General features: G+C 33.7%; 1 protein-coding gene across 1 annotated transcript in view; it reads right to left on the reverse strand.

Moving 5' to 3' along the window:
• CHST9 (carbohydrate sulfotransferase 9) overlaps positions 1 to 7,452 on the reverse strand; it is a 32,475-nt gene extending 25,023 nt beyond the window's left edge. The window contains exon 1 of the mRNA XM_015819236.1: positions 7,283 to 7,452. Within this exon, the coding sequence (XP_015674722.1) occupies positions 7,283 to 7,382 (100 nt within the window). The 5' untranslated portion in view covers positions 7,383 to 7,452. The remainder of the gene's footprint in view (positions 1 to 7,282) is intronic.
• Between the last annotated feature and the right edge of the window lie 6,411 nt (positions 7,453 to 13,863).

The following is a 13,863-nucleotide window of genomic DNA, read 5'->3' on the forward strand; positions in this document are numbered from 1 at the left end:
TTCCATCCGTTGCTTCTTGTCCTGCCCTCAGGTGCTTTGGAGAATAGCTTGACTCCCTCTTCTTTGTGGCAGCCCCTGAGATTTTGGAACACTGCTATCATGTCACCCCTCGTCCTTCTCTTCATTAGACTAGACATACCCAATTCCAGCAACTGTTCCTTATATGTTTTAGCCTCCAGTCCCCTGATCACTTTGTTGCTCTTCTCTGTACTCTTTCTAGAGCAAGGGTGTCAAACTCGCAATGTCACGTGACGTGTTGCGACGTATCACGACTTTTTTTCCATTGCTGGCAATAGGTGGGCGCGGTTTTGGCATGGCGCATCCGGCCCGTGGGCCGGCAGTTTGACATCCCTGTTCTAGAGTCTCAACATCTTTTTTACATTGTGGTGACCAAAACTGGATGCAGTATTCCAAGTGTGGCCTAACCAAGGCATTGTAAAGTGGTATTAACATTTCACATGTTAATTGAGCATATAATATATGCTCAATAAATGCACGAATTTCACAATGGGAAGTCTTACAGAAATCTATTTAATCTGGCATTATTTTAATAGCAATCGATCTGGACTATCATAGCTTACAACAGCTTAAAAGACATTTTGAATTCATAGCTTTTACTCAAGTTATTTGCACTTACATAGCACTGAGGCTTCCATTTACACAATTTATCAATGCTATTTTTTGTTTAATATTAAAACCACTCAGAAAACAAAATTGATTCTACAACATATTTATGTAAACAGTTCTGTCCTGTCCTTCTAGTACTTACTATATGCACTATTATTTGTGTGATTTACTAGACTTTCCAACCATGGTAGCCTAAAATGCAGCAAATACATTAAAGGTACAACAGGCATCAAAATACTTTAGAAAAGCAATACTGTAAAAAGAACAATTAGAAATAAAGCTTAACCTTTAAGTACATACACCCACACAAGCGCTGCTGCTATCATCTAAATGGCAGGAAAATCCTGTTTATGCAGAAATGTTGTCTTTCAAATGGCCACTTTCAGGCAGATGGCTCTGCATTTTGGTTCTAACTAGTAAGATAATTCTGTTGTCGTGCAAATAAATCTAAAATACTGAAAACATGTTGATATTCATATGTTATATTTACACATTATAAATGTGTTTTCTGAAACTATTCCCATATTAATGTCTTTTCATATTTACGTTTTGCAGGTTTCTTGCTATTATGTTTCCCCTCCCCATTTAGACAGGTGTTAAATACAGTGTTTGCTTCCTCATTTATCACACTAATGAAGGGGCTAATTGTTCATTAAAACTTGGACTTAAGGATGAACTTTATGGCACAAAATTATCTTTCCCCAATCCAGGCTATTCATTATCATTTGTCATTGTCATTTCAGTCCTTCACTGAATTTGTCATTTGGATGTTGCTCCTATCAAAATCAGTCTGAATGGATATTTCAGGTAATCTTTCATATGAAATAACTTTTTCACATCATGTTTAAAGCAATTTGGATCAAATGCCAACCATGCAAGATAAAGTATGTCAATAGAAGAAGTGGAAGATACCTTATCTTTGGATAAACCTTGTTGACTGCAAGTAATTCCCCTGAAAAGCTAAGAATTCTCCAGATATCCAAAGACTATGAGTTATTTGTTTCCAACCTAAGAGATCTTCCAGATCTTTGGAACTAAACACACAAATGAAACTAAATTTAACCATGATTATTTATATAGCCTGCTATTTTTTGTAATAAAGTACCTGTAGCTCATCAAATGTTATCTGAGAAAAATGATGCTGAATTCTCTATTAGACAACAAAACATTTCTTCTTACATAACTAAGGATAGGAGATATTAAGATCTGAATATTTTAGCTAAATGCTTAACAGAAGTACCTGGCAATTTATTTCCAGATCAAAGTGCCATTACAGTTCTACAATCTGTCAGTAAAGACTGATTTTGGTTATGTTCCCTTGTCTAACATGAGCTCATGTGATGATCATGGTCTGCATCATTATGAAAAGGACTTGAAAATGTGAATTGTTATTTTTCTGGATACTATGAACACATGCAACTCAGACTCTGAAGAAGATAGAGATATTTCATCTACCTTTGTTTCCAATAGAAAACATTTATACACTATTGGGCCATAACATACAACATATACATAATTACTAGTAAGCATTCCAATCTAATATGAACTTTCCCTGTGCACCATTTATCCTTTGAACATAAATTCAAAGAATTACAGAGGTACTTTATTGAAATGCAATATTTCTTATGAATGGAAGTACACAAAAGATGCATTTAGGTTACTCCATAATATATTGAGTAGATGAATATTTTTACAAGAAGCCCAAACTAATTCAAGCTGTAAGACACCAACATTGTCAGCAGCAAAAATTTCTCTTATCCTACCATTCTCCTTCCTCACATTTCTAACCTTATATCCACCTAGAAAAAACAAAATGAAGGAACAAGAAATAAAAATGGATCCTAAGGATGGAAGTGAATAAACATGTGGATGGGTCCTCCCTTCCAGTTTTAAAAATGAAAGGCTTGTTTACATAATAAAGCACATTGTGGGAAAGGACAGATAATGCAATAATCTCATTTGACTCCAGCATCGAAGTTCTGAGGAAAAGCAATAGTTTTTCTACCCACAAGCAGACAATATCTCTGGCATTATGACCACCTTATAATCTGGTTTTTCTGACATCTGACTGCAGGGCTTGCTGTTTGAAAAAATAAACTTGGCCTAAATTGGACCTCTGATCTGCCTCAGCAGTCATTCTTAAATGAAATGAAAGTCATAAGGACATATTCCCACAACCTCCATGTTCTCATGATAATTTTATTAAACTACTTCTAATCTACTACAGTGCAGGATTTTTTAATAAAAAAAAATACGAAGATCCCTATCCCTAGTTTAACCATCTGTAAAAAGAAAAAAGGAAGAAGAGAGTTGAAGGGGAGATGAAAATGAGGTTTGTAAGATTAAAAGAAAAGAAAATAATAATATACTGTTACACAGAGAAAAAATGGTAAATAGAAAATTGTATCAAAATAACTTTTAAGTAAATTTTAAAAAAAAAAAGAGGAAGACAAACATATAATAGAAGTAATTTCAATATATAAGTGACAGAGAAATAAAATATGCCGCAAGAAGATAAGTAATGCAACGTATAGAATATAAGATGTTTAGTTTTGATTAATGGGAGAAGTTAAGAATGGGTCCAGATCATAACACACAAAAATAAGAAATTTAAAAAATACAAAATGTAGTGAAAACAAAATACAAGAACCACCCCTCCATTTCTATAAGCATGAATTAGTTTCTTGCTTAAATTAGTATCAAAACTACTATCATATTTAATCAAAAGGAAGATCACACCAGAAGAGCAAAGAGAAAAAGAGAGAAGGGGTGTGGGGGCAGGATTTGTAAAAATATAGAAGGGGAATGTCTCGGCAGACATTTAAACTAGCTCTTCGATGTATAGTAATTAACTGCATGTAACAACAGCTCTCTGTCACACAGAAAAAAACACCCACATACCAATATGGCCACGTTCATATCTCTGCTTCCTGTAGACAACAAAAGGGAGGAAGAAAGAGCCAGGTTGAGATAGGAGGGAGACAGAAACAGAAAAGAAAGTTTAGAAGTTAACAAGTTAAGCTACATGACCAGATATGAGCTAGAGCTGCTATTATGGCCTACCTTGTGGAAATAAGTGGCAGTGAAATGCAATTATTTCTCCATCCTTATTGCACCCGCCAACAGTCACCCAGTGACTATCTCTTAGTCCAGTGATGGCAAACCTTTTAGAGACCGAGTGCCCAAACTGCAACCCAAAACCCACTTATGCATCATCGGGTGCCAGGTAGGCGTGGCCCATTGGCTGGGTATGGCCCATTGGGGGGTGACCCATTGGTGGGTGTGGCCCATTGGGTGGGCATGGCTGCAGTGGTAACAGCAGACTGGGTGGGACTAAAAAGTTCAATCAATCAATTCCAACTTTGCAAGATCTTTTTTTTTTCCCCGAGAAGTTGAAATTAACTGATTGATTGAACCTTTTTTTTTTTTTTTGCAAAACAGCAGCGAAGGCCTAAAGTGAAAAGGTTTTATAAAACCCAGGTGAAGGCCTAGGACTGGGGCGACAGCGTGTGTGCCCACAGAGAGGGCTCTGAGTGCCACCTCTGGCACCCGTGCCATAGGTTCGCCACCACTGTCTTAGTCCTTCTGACCCCTCCTCAAAGAACCATCACTCAACCCAACTAAGCTGGATACTTTTCATCCAGTTTCCAATATTCCTTTTTGAGGAAGATGGTGAGAGTATGGTTGCATGGTAACTTCAGAGGACCCTGGATGATTATCCAGACTCTTTTGGTCTATTGGGATTTAGGCCAGGATTTGGCACTGAGAGAGAATTGATTGTGCTCATGTATAACCGGTGGTAGGAGCATATTATGTATATTATATGTATGTGTATATATATATATGTATATATATGTATATGTGCATATGAAATAGATAGAAATGTTAAATATAACATATATGAATTTTCTTGCACAATTATTGCAATATGCATTGGTATAGTAATATCAGCCCAAATCAATCCAGTGAAGAATAAAGTCCTTTTCACTGAAGATTATAAAGCATCATCTACTATCCTGATACAGGGCTGGTTGGTAGATTGATGTTTTTTGACTTCTTTGTCTAGGGCTGGGAGTGAATGACTGGTCCAACATCATGCAGCCACTTCCAAGTTCCAAATAAGGAAGGACTGGGTTTTCCTGCTCCTAAACCAGCACTTAACTAATTTTGCCCATATTTACTGTTATTAAATTAATTTCATCACTTTGGATTAAATGGCAGTGGGAATCCCTAAATCGATAAATATATTTTATATATTTATAAATATATAAGCATAAATGTATTTGTTCTGTAAACTATTTTCTTTATAATCACTTTAAGAACAACCTATACATAACAGGGAGTTTAATGACATATTTTTCAAGCTGAAGTGAAACTAAATTTTTTTGGTGAAAGTATTATAATCGAAGAATACTTTAAGGAACCTTGGAAATCAACTTGTAAGTGTATTTCAAATTCTGGCTGACATAATATATTTCATGTGCTGAGTGCTTCTGTACCAGAGACAAATTCCTTGTGTGTCTTGGCCAAATAAAGTTCAATTCAATTTTATTCAATCTGTAACTGATGTCAAATGACAATCAAATATACAATGCTGCCTATCTGCGCAAGGGTTAAAAATAATATTTGTGGAAGTCCAAAATAATAATAAAAAAGATCCTTGGTATTGTTGGAGCATTCTGTATTTTGTTGTTGTATGTATGGTGATTAATTGACTTGTTTCAGAAAAAAAATCTTATTACACAATGTAGCATAGACTAGGTCTGTAACATACCCTTCAGAACCATAACGGTTTTAATTTATCATTATCAGTGTACTATAATTTGAATGTACAGGTGTAAACATAATTCTGAGTAAGGTATAACAGAGAAAAAGAGCTTTTGACTGTACGCATTTCCTAACTGCAGCTATCTCACAACAAAAATCTTTAGGAAGTTAATGATTTGACAATCTGCCTCCCTTTTAAAAAAATGAATAAAAAAATTGCTTAATGATTTGCTGAAAATGTATTGTTTTTGAAGGGGTTGATCTGAAATTTTGTCACTCCCAGCAAAAGTTAATTCTCCTAATATGGTATATTATTCTTATTAGCTAGAAATATGAATAGCCTCTTTTAGGGAAACTGCAATGTGCAACAAGCTTATATTTACTGTTTGCCATTTAGCCAGCTGCAATTATATTCACTGCTCAGATAACTATATGAAGGCATCATAATATGAATATATTTAAATTAAATACATAGGTAAGATAGATGTATCATAGTGCAACCAAAAAAATCCACAAACCCGCAAGAACCGAAATGACTTATTCAATTGGACTTCTTTGATATTCAACTGTGTATGAATTTTTAGTTATAGATAATTAAACAGAGATACAATAATCATTTGGAATAATAAAAGGTCTATGCTGGCTTTCATCCTATTTCTACAATCATTTTGAGATAATGTACCAATAGCATCCACTGCATATTTGTGGTCAAAAGAGGGGCTTACGCTACAATACTCTGTTCATCATTTCAATCCACTCTGAATGCTGCTGAAAAGTGAATATTTCCTCCACTCTGAAAGTGAATTAAATTTCTGAACAGATTTTAGGTTGTCATTTAGATTTTCTCAAAAGTCCATGTTATTTAATATGAGCTAACATATATTTAATCACATATGTACTTGCTGCAGTCTTATATTAAATGGATGTACAATATGGATGTACATGTTTCTAAGGATCTCTATTATGAGATTGACAAAAATTAAGAGAAATTTTTTTTTTTAAAAAATGAAAGAACAAGAGTTATTAAAGTGAACAAAAAAGTATTCTATTCTGGAGATTAAGACTAGATTCAAGTCTTCCATAACTGATAATTACAAATTGGGTCTATTATTATATATTGTCTCCTTTATTGATCTATGAAGCCTTGTTATTTTTTCAATATGTTTCCAGTATCTCCCAATAAAATGAGATTTTGTAATACACAGTATTGGGTGAGGGGGGAATATTGATTTATGCAAATCATCAAATGAGAATTGATGGATAGTATCAGTTCACTCATTAAAGCTGTTGACCTGAGTCTCTTTTGGCAAATTGCCCTGTTTAACTCCCACTGAAGTTTATGTCTGCTTTCAATTCAAGGGCAAAAAGATACCTCCCTGCACACAGGTGCACAAACCTGCCTTCAGCTTCTTAAACCAAATGAGTCTTCTCCCAGGTTGTGTAGCAATTGTTAATCCCAGAATATATTGGAGCAGCTTTATGGACACATAGATTGCTAAGCAATACTTATGCTTAATGATCTTCCTTCAATTAATTTCTTAAATATCTCTTGATTGTTTCATTCCCATTTTTGATGCAATCACTTTAGATGCCTCCTATTTTTCTTGGAATAGTTATTGTATCTTCAATGATTCCTCCTCGTTATTTTTTATGGATTCTTTTCTCTGTTGATACATATTTTATTTCTAGAATACAGTTTAGCATTTTTTTCTGAGCTTACTAAATTCAACTTTCTTGAAATTCAAGCATGTATTTCCAGATCTGTTTTTTAAAAAACAATACAATCTCCCTCAATGTCAAAGCTAGATGCCTTTTTTCGCCTATGGAAGAAATTTCCAGATATTTATAATTTAAATAACAAAGTTATTAATAGTATTATTTATTTTACCTGCATGTTGATCTTCAATGCAGGTTTGCAGATATGTCAATACAATTAGACCTGCTACTCCAAACACCAGTACAGATACATAGGTTAGTTTCAGATTCATGGCCCTACTTTTTCAGCAACTTCAGAATAGGGCATAGCTCACTTTTCAGAGATACTGCATATTTTTTTTTCCTCTTGTTTTCCTAGAAAAATATGATCTGTAAAGATACAATAAAACAATTGATTTTCTATTATTTTCCATTTCTCTTATAACTTTTATGCACAGATAATTATATTTTAATCATTTTCTGTAATCAACATTAGAATTTAAAACACCTTTATGATCTCTGTCTCAAGATTCACAAAGTAGGCAGCTTTTCTCATATTCCTAGCAGTGTTAGGAAGCTAGACTTAAGGAATTTAAGGTCAAAAGAAACTGAATCAAAACCCTCTGCATACTAATCAGTGATTGCTTAGATTTATGAACCACAGAAGTATATTAATCTATAATGCTCCAACAGTTTCTATTCCTTGCTCATGTATGCTTGGATGACATACAAAATAAAGGCAGAGTTTCTTTTTTAAAAAATATGAATTATTTATCATTTTTAATGTACCAAACAACAGCTTTGCATCCAACAACTTGCCATTTTTTAGAAATACATATTTCAAAGGAAAGGAAATCTATTCCAGTTCAATCGTGTTTAATTTGTACTACCACAGATGTGTTATTTTCATATACTTCCAATACCAAGATACAGCCTGCAGGTAAGATAAAATGTTCACTAACCTGACATAGAGCTATCATTTGAATCAGTAGGAAAATTATTCAGAAGAGCATAAATATAATGGAAAAATGAGCAAAAAGCTTTAATCAAAACTCTTCCATAAGTCAATAATTATTCAACTCTTTAGTTCTTTTTTCCCAAAACTAAATTCTTATGGAAAAGTAAGTTATTTTTAATATTTTCTCTGCTTTTCTTTTTGTCTGTAAAACACTAGTAGGAAACTCATTTAAATGAGGGCTTACACTGAGGCGAGTAGCCTCAGTCAGTGGTGTATTCCTTGTTCTCCCAGAAACTTTCCTATTTCCTTTATTTTTTTGTAGCAAAACACAACTTCAGACACAGGCAGAGTCCACTTCTTGGGCTCCAACATGAGCACTGGCATTCATGTTTACTCACAGTACAACAAGATATGCTTTTTTACACTCTATGGATATCTCCATCTACATTATCCTCATCAAAAGATAGTTACTGGAAAGATCTGAAGCTGGTTAGCCATTCAGCACTCATATATCAAGTAAATAAATCATTTTATATTTTGTACAAATACAAACAAAACTGAAACACCTAATACACCACAACAACATGAACAAATCTGGTCCAGGTGATAGCTTGGAGACCCCAGCCTTTTATCCTGAAACCACTTGGACTCCTCTGCCAATTTCAGCAGTATTTTCTTTTTATAAAACAAAATGCTATGTAAACAACAAACTAGGCATGTAAGGCTTATTTCACGTATTTTACATTTTACAAACCCAATCAAATTCAGATTCCTAATAATGAAAATTCCATATTCATTTGCTCTGATTATGTTATGTTGTTTTCACACATACCACTTAGTTTAAAATAGTATCTTAAAAAACTCCTGTACCTGTTTTTTCTGTCTGTGGTCTGTCTATCAGCCAAATTAAATAATCACTTTTCCCAAAGGCTCACTATTTAGTTTTCATGGTCTTATTAATGGACCTAATACAAGTTATTCATTCTGAATTATACTTTTATATGCCAAAAGTAAACCTAAAAGCAACTCCTATAAAAAGCTATACAATGTACAGTATATATTAATCTATTTGCCAATTTCACAGACACCAGTTAAGACAAACCTTCTTAACAGCCAGCTTCTTACCAGTGGGTTTAAGTAAAACATGCTCAAGCTGAAAGCTTTCTGAAGGATTACCTTACTTGCAACTCAGAGCATCAGAATGAAATCATTAATTTTAATTTCTTTCTTCTGCCACTCAAACACAGCAGGATGTTATAGCTGACAAAAGGCAACGCAAAAATGGCCAGTAGGTAGCAAAAAAAGTAAGACTACAATCTGCTTTCAAACCTAGCACATTATAATACCGTTGACTATACTACAGAGGCAATATTAAACTGCATAGTCCCTTCAGGAAGCAGAGTATAATAGTAACATTATTTAAAGAACTTTCTGGTAGATTAAGACAAAAATAACAAAAATATAAAGAGAATACTTGAAAACAATCATTTCAAAGTATTTTATATTTTGCTTGACATCCTGATAGACAAATCTCTATCGAGACAGGCTTATGAACAAGTTATAACAGGGGTGTCAAACTGCTGGCCCACGGGTCGGAGGCGTCATGCCAAAGCCGCACCCACCCCATTGCCGGCAATGGGGAAAAAAAGTCACGTTATGTCGCAACACATCACGTGATGTTGCAAGTTTGACACCCCAGAGTTATAAGATTATTTCTTGAGTATCATTTGGTTAGGACTACATGAGACCAATAAAATCTACAAAAATAACAGCTTTACATAATTTTACTTTTGCACTTTATTAAGCAACGTTATTATCAAGCCTGTCAACTTAATACAGGTGTTCATTCACACCTTCCCAGCACCTTGAGATACTGTGGCTGAAATTTCACAACAATGAATTTTTTTTTCCAGTTTTATTTTAAAATTAAGGATGGGAGTAGACCCTTCTGGTTATCAAACCAGTCTCATTCTCAGCATTAAAAATCTCAACTCCCAAACTTTTATCCAAAAGAGCCAGTTTGATCTAGTAGTTAAGACACCAAGCTAGAAAGCAGGAGACAGTGAATTCTAGTCCTGCCTTAGACATGAAAGCTGGCTGGGTGACTGGGCCAGTCACTCTTTCTCAGTGCAACCCACTTGACAGGGTTGTTTTTGTGGAAAAAATAGGATGTCGAAGGAATATTAGGTATGTTTGCCGCCTTGACAAATTTATAAAAATAAAAGTAAGAAATAAATAAGGCCTCCCCCAAGGGCAGTTTAAGGTGTTTTGGAAAGTCTGGAAGGGTGGTGATCAGAAGGGTTTGCCCCTTCTGAATCCAATTTTCACTATTAAATACTTTCTAAATATTAATTTTAAAAAGATAGAGAAAATTATATTCTGCATTTTTCAGTGGCATGACATTAATAGACAAATTCCTGAGGCCCTCCAGAAGCCAGATTAAAGAGTTTCAGCTGCTGACATTTTACTTACCGCTTGCTTCTGATGTAAAAGTATCATTTAAATAAAATAAAATAAATCAAATTAGAAATTGATCAATAAATTAAGCAGTAGTAAAAATACAAGAAAATACTGCATGATAATTAAATGCTGCACATTAATATATTAGACATAAGAAATGGCAGCTTATTTTGTACAAAAATTCCTTATGTTCCATTTTAAGGATCTTGTCTGAAAAATTCTATGACAATTACCTAAATATCTAAAGAGGTTGGTAAAGATGAACTTTATTTTCTCTTTCTCAAACAGTTTTTCCCAACTTCTAGCCCCAGGTATGTATAGAATTCATACCATCCTTAACCATAGTATTTAAAATGATGGACATTATCCTTGACATAAGAGGCCCTAAAGCTTAGAAATGCTAGGATGCTTGGGTAGATTTGTGAAGCTAAAGCAACATCAATGATGATCTTTGCCCTGACAATCTTTTGGATTTTGAAGGAAATTATTGTCAGCTAAATTTCACCCTTTATTTTAATGGCTTGTGAACTTTAATTTGTATTTTCTTACATAATGGACAGGATCTAAAAGAGTATGCAGTTAGCCCAGAATGGCCCTTTGGACTTTTTTTAAAAGCAATTTTCTTGATTTTCTCCGTACTGCATGGCAAACTTCTTTGAAAATTAAGAAAGGTGTCACTAAAATATATTTCTACATCTTAGCCAATGTTTCACGAGATATGGAATATTGTTAAATGGTCCTCATGCAGAGCAGCTTTCTCCACCAACTTCAATAGTAACAATAGTTTGGCAGAAATCAATAAAGCCTCCAAATGGTACATTTTTTAAAAAAACAAAACCATGTTGAATTATAGTTAGCAACTTATGTATAGAAAATAAACCATCTGTTTTATGATTTGCTTTTTTATATGTAGGATTGTTTTTTGGCATTTCAAAGTAAGGTTTTTATAAAACATGGTGTTTTACTACTTTATTAATTTTTCATTTTTAGAGCTACTTTATGGCTTGCCCTTTCTGTTGCTTCTTTGCAACTTTGCTAATTTTTGGTGCTGTTCTCCAGTTCTCTTGCCAAAATGTGCCACCATAAGAACAATACAAAGAGTATTATTCTCAGGACATGATACTCTTGATAGAACATTTGTTGGCAAAAGACAGTCAATTCTTGAGCATTTTCAGATCAAGCAAAAGTATTCGCTGAAGTAATTCAGATTTTACTACATACAGCTATTGTAAATTACTATGTCATTTTGACACAGTGATGAATTTAGGGCAATTTCCATTTTAAAAGTTTGTCAGTAATCCTAATTAAAATATGTGGTATTTGAAATTCTATTGTGTTAAGTTTTAATTAAAAGTTGTACACTTCAGGCTCAAACTATCTGCACATTAGATGCAGTTTTGCATCTGTTATTCTATATAAGATTTCAGCAAGTGTCATCTTGATTAATCTGAGCAGTTAATGCAATGATTTCTGATCTACCGCCTGAGCTGATAAGCCTCATTAAATCCATGACTATGACACCAAGATAGATCATTGCCTTCTGTGTCAAACATAGCAGGGGTTGACTCTTCTATTAGAGCACTCTGTATGAATTCTTTTATGAATTCTTATGAATCCTGCTTAGGAATAGACTAAAGTATATCACTTTCTGTGCCACAAATCCTCAAATGTCTATTGTCTCCAGTTCAATCAGTCAGGGATTGACCCTATGTATGAATGCAAAGTAGACAGAGCTGGAATTTTCTAATTTTATTCTTTAGAGAATCATTAGGTTTTTATTATTTATTAAACCTGTTTTAGGTATAAATTACAATTTCCATATGTTTTGTACTTCAAAAGGACAGGAAGCTGAAACTCAGCAGTATAGTTGGGGTGGTTCCTGAGGCTGAAGACATGGATTTTGTATGCTGCATGAAACCCTTCTATAGAAAACACTGATTTTTTTTTCTGAATAAATGGATCAATAACCAATCACTTCATCTCAGGATAGTTTACCATTGACAAAATTCATTCAAAAATTCAGCATGCAAACACAGCCCTATATTTAAGGTATTATTATTTCTATTAAGCATATAAGCATTGAGCCCAACATTTCTGTTGCTAAGTGAGACAGTTAAGTGAGTTTTACTCCACTTTAAGACCTTTTTTTGCCACAGCTGTTCAGTGAATCACTGCAACTGTTAAATAAGTAACATGGTTATGTGAATCTAGCTTCCCCATTGACTTTACTTCTCAAAAGGTTGCCAAAGGTGATCACATGATCCCGGGACACTGTAACCATGATAAATATGTTGCCAAGTGCCTGAATTTTGATCACGTGACCATAGAAATGTTGCATGTGAAAAATAGCCATTATTCACTTTTTTCAGTGCTGTTGTAACTTCGAACAGTCACTAAACAAACTGTCATAAGTTGAGAAGGTACCTGTATTAAGCATACACAAAATTAAGAACAGCTTGCCCAAAGCATGATAATCTTTAGAATTTGTTCTCCTTATTTTCCTACATCATCTCATTAGAGAAGACTGGCTATTTAGACAATATGTATGAGTTGAAATATTCAATGCAGAAAGAAAGGCTTTCCATTAACACTTTAATATATAGAAGAAAAGTACTGTATTATTAACAATGTTAATATTGACATACTTTAATTTAGCCTATAACCTTTGGCACAATATAAAACCAATAGAGCAGGAAGTAGTACTAAGACAAAATCTAAAAGCCACCAGCTAAGACAATAATTTTCATTTAATTGAGGCAATTATAGGCAAACTTACTTTAGCTAAAACAAATGGTTTTACAAAACATAGAAGGACCAATTTTATGCATGCTTTTGCAAAAATACCTCATTTGTGATCAGTAGAGCTTACTTCTAAGCAATTATGCACATGATTGCAGTAAAAAGATTAGGTATCACATGTTTCTTTTTATTCTGTGAAATGCATTGGTATGGTAGCAACAAAAATTATCACTTTTGCATACCCTAAGAGGATAGCAAAAACCATGCTTTGAAGCAGAGAACTAAAATGAAATATTAAAAGCTTAAGTATGGTCTTTTATTTATTTATTTTTAAATAGCTGTACTATTTTAATATTCAATCTATGTATGTTATTTTTAGCTTCCAAATTCCATATCTTACAATCAGAAGACTGAATGTAGGTCAATAATATCAGAATAGAAAAATTATATTTTGAAGCAGAATATTAGTAAAGGGTCAGACAAGGGCCAATAACATAATATAGTGTAAATCTATGTCAATATAAGTGCCATAACAAATGAAATTTTAATTCTTGGATATAGATTAGGGCATCTTTACCAAAGTGCTTGTAGAATAGACCACAAGAGGCTGTAGTTTT

The sequence above is a fragment of the Protobothrops mucrosquamatus genome, unplaced genomic scaffold (assembly GCF_001527695.2).
Source record: "Protobothrops mucrosquamatus isolate PMUCROS unplaced genomic scaffold, P.Mucros_1.0 scaffold877, whole genome shotgun sequence".
Classification (NCBI taxonomy): domain Eukaryota; kingdom Metazoa; phylum Chordata; class Lepidosauria; order Squamata; family Viperidae; genus Protobothrops; species Protobothrops mucrosquamatus.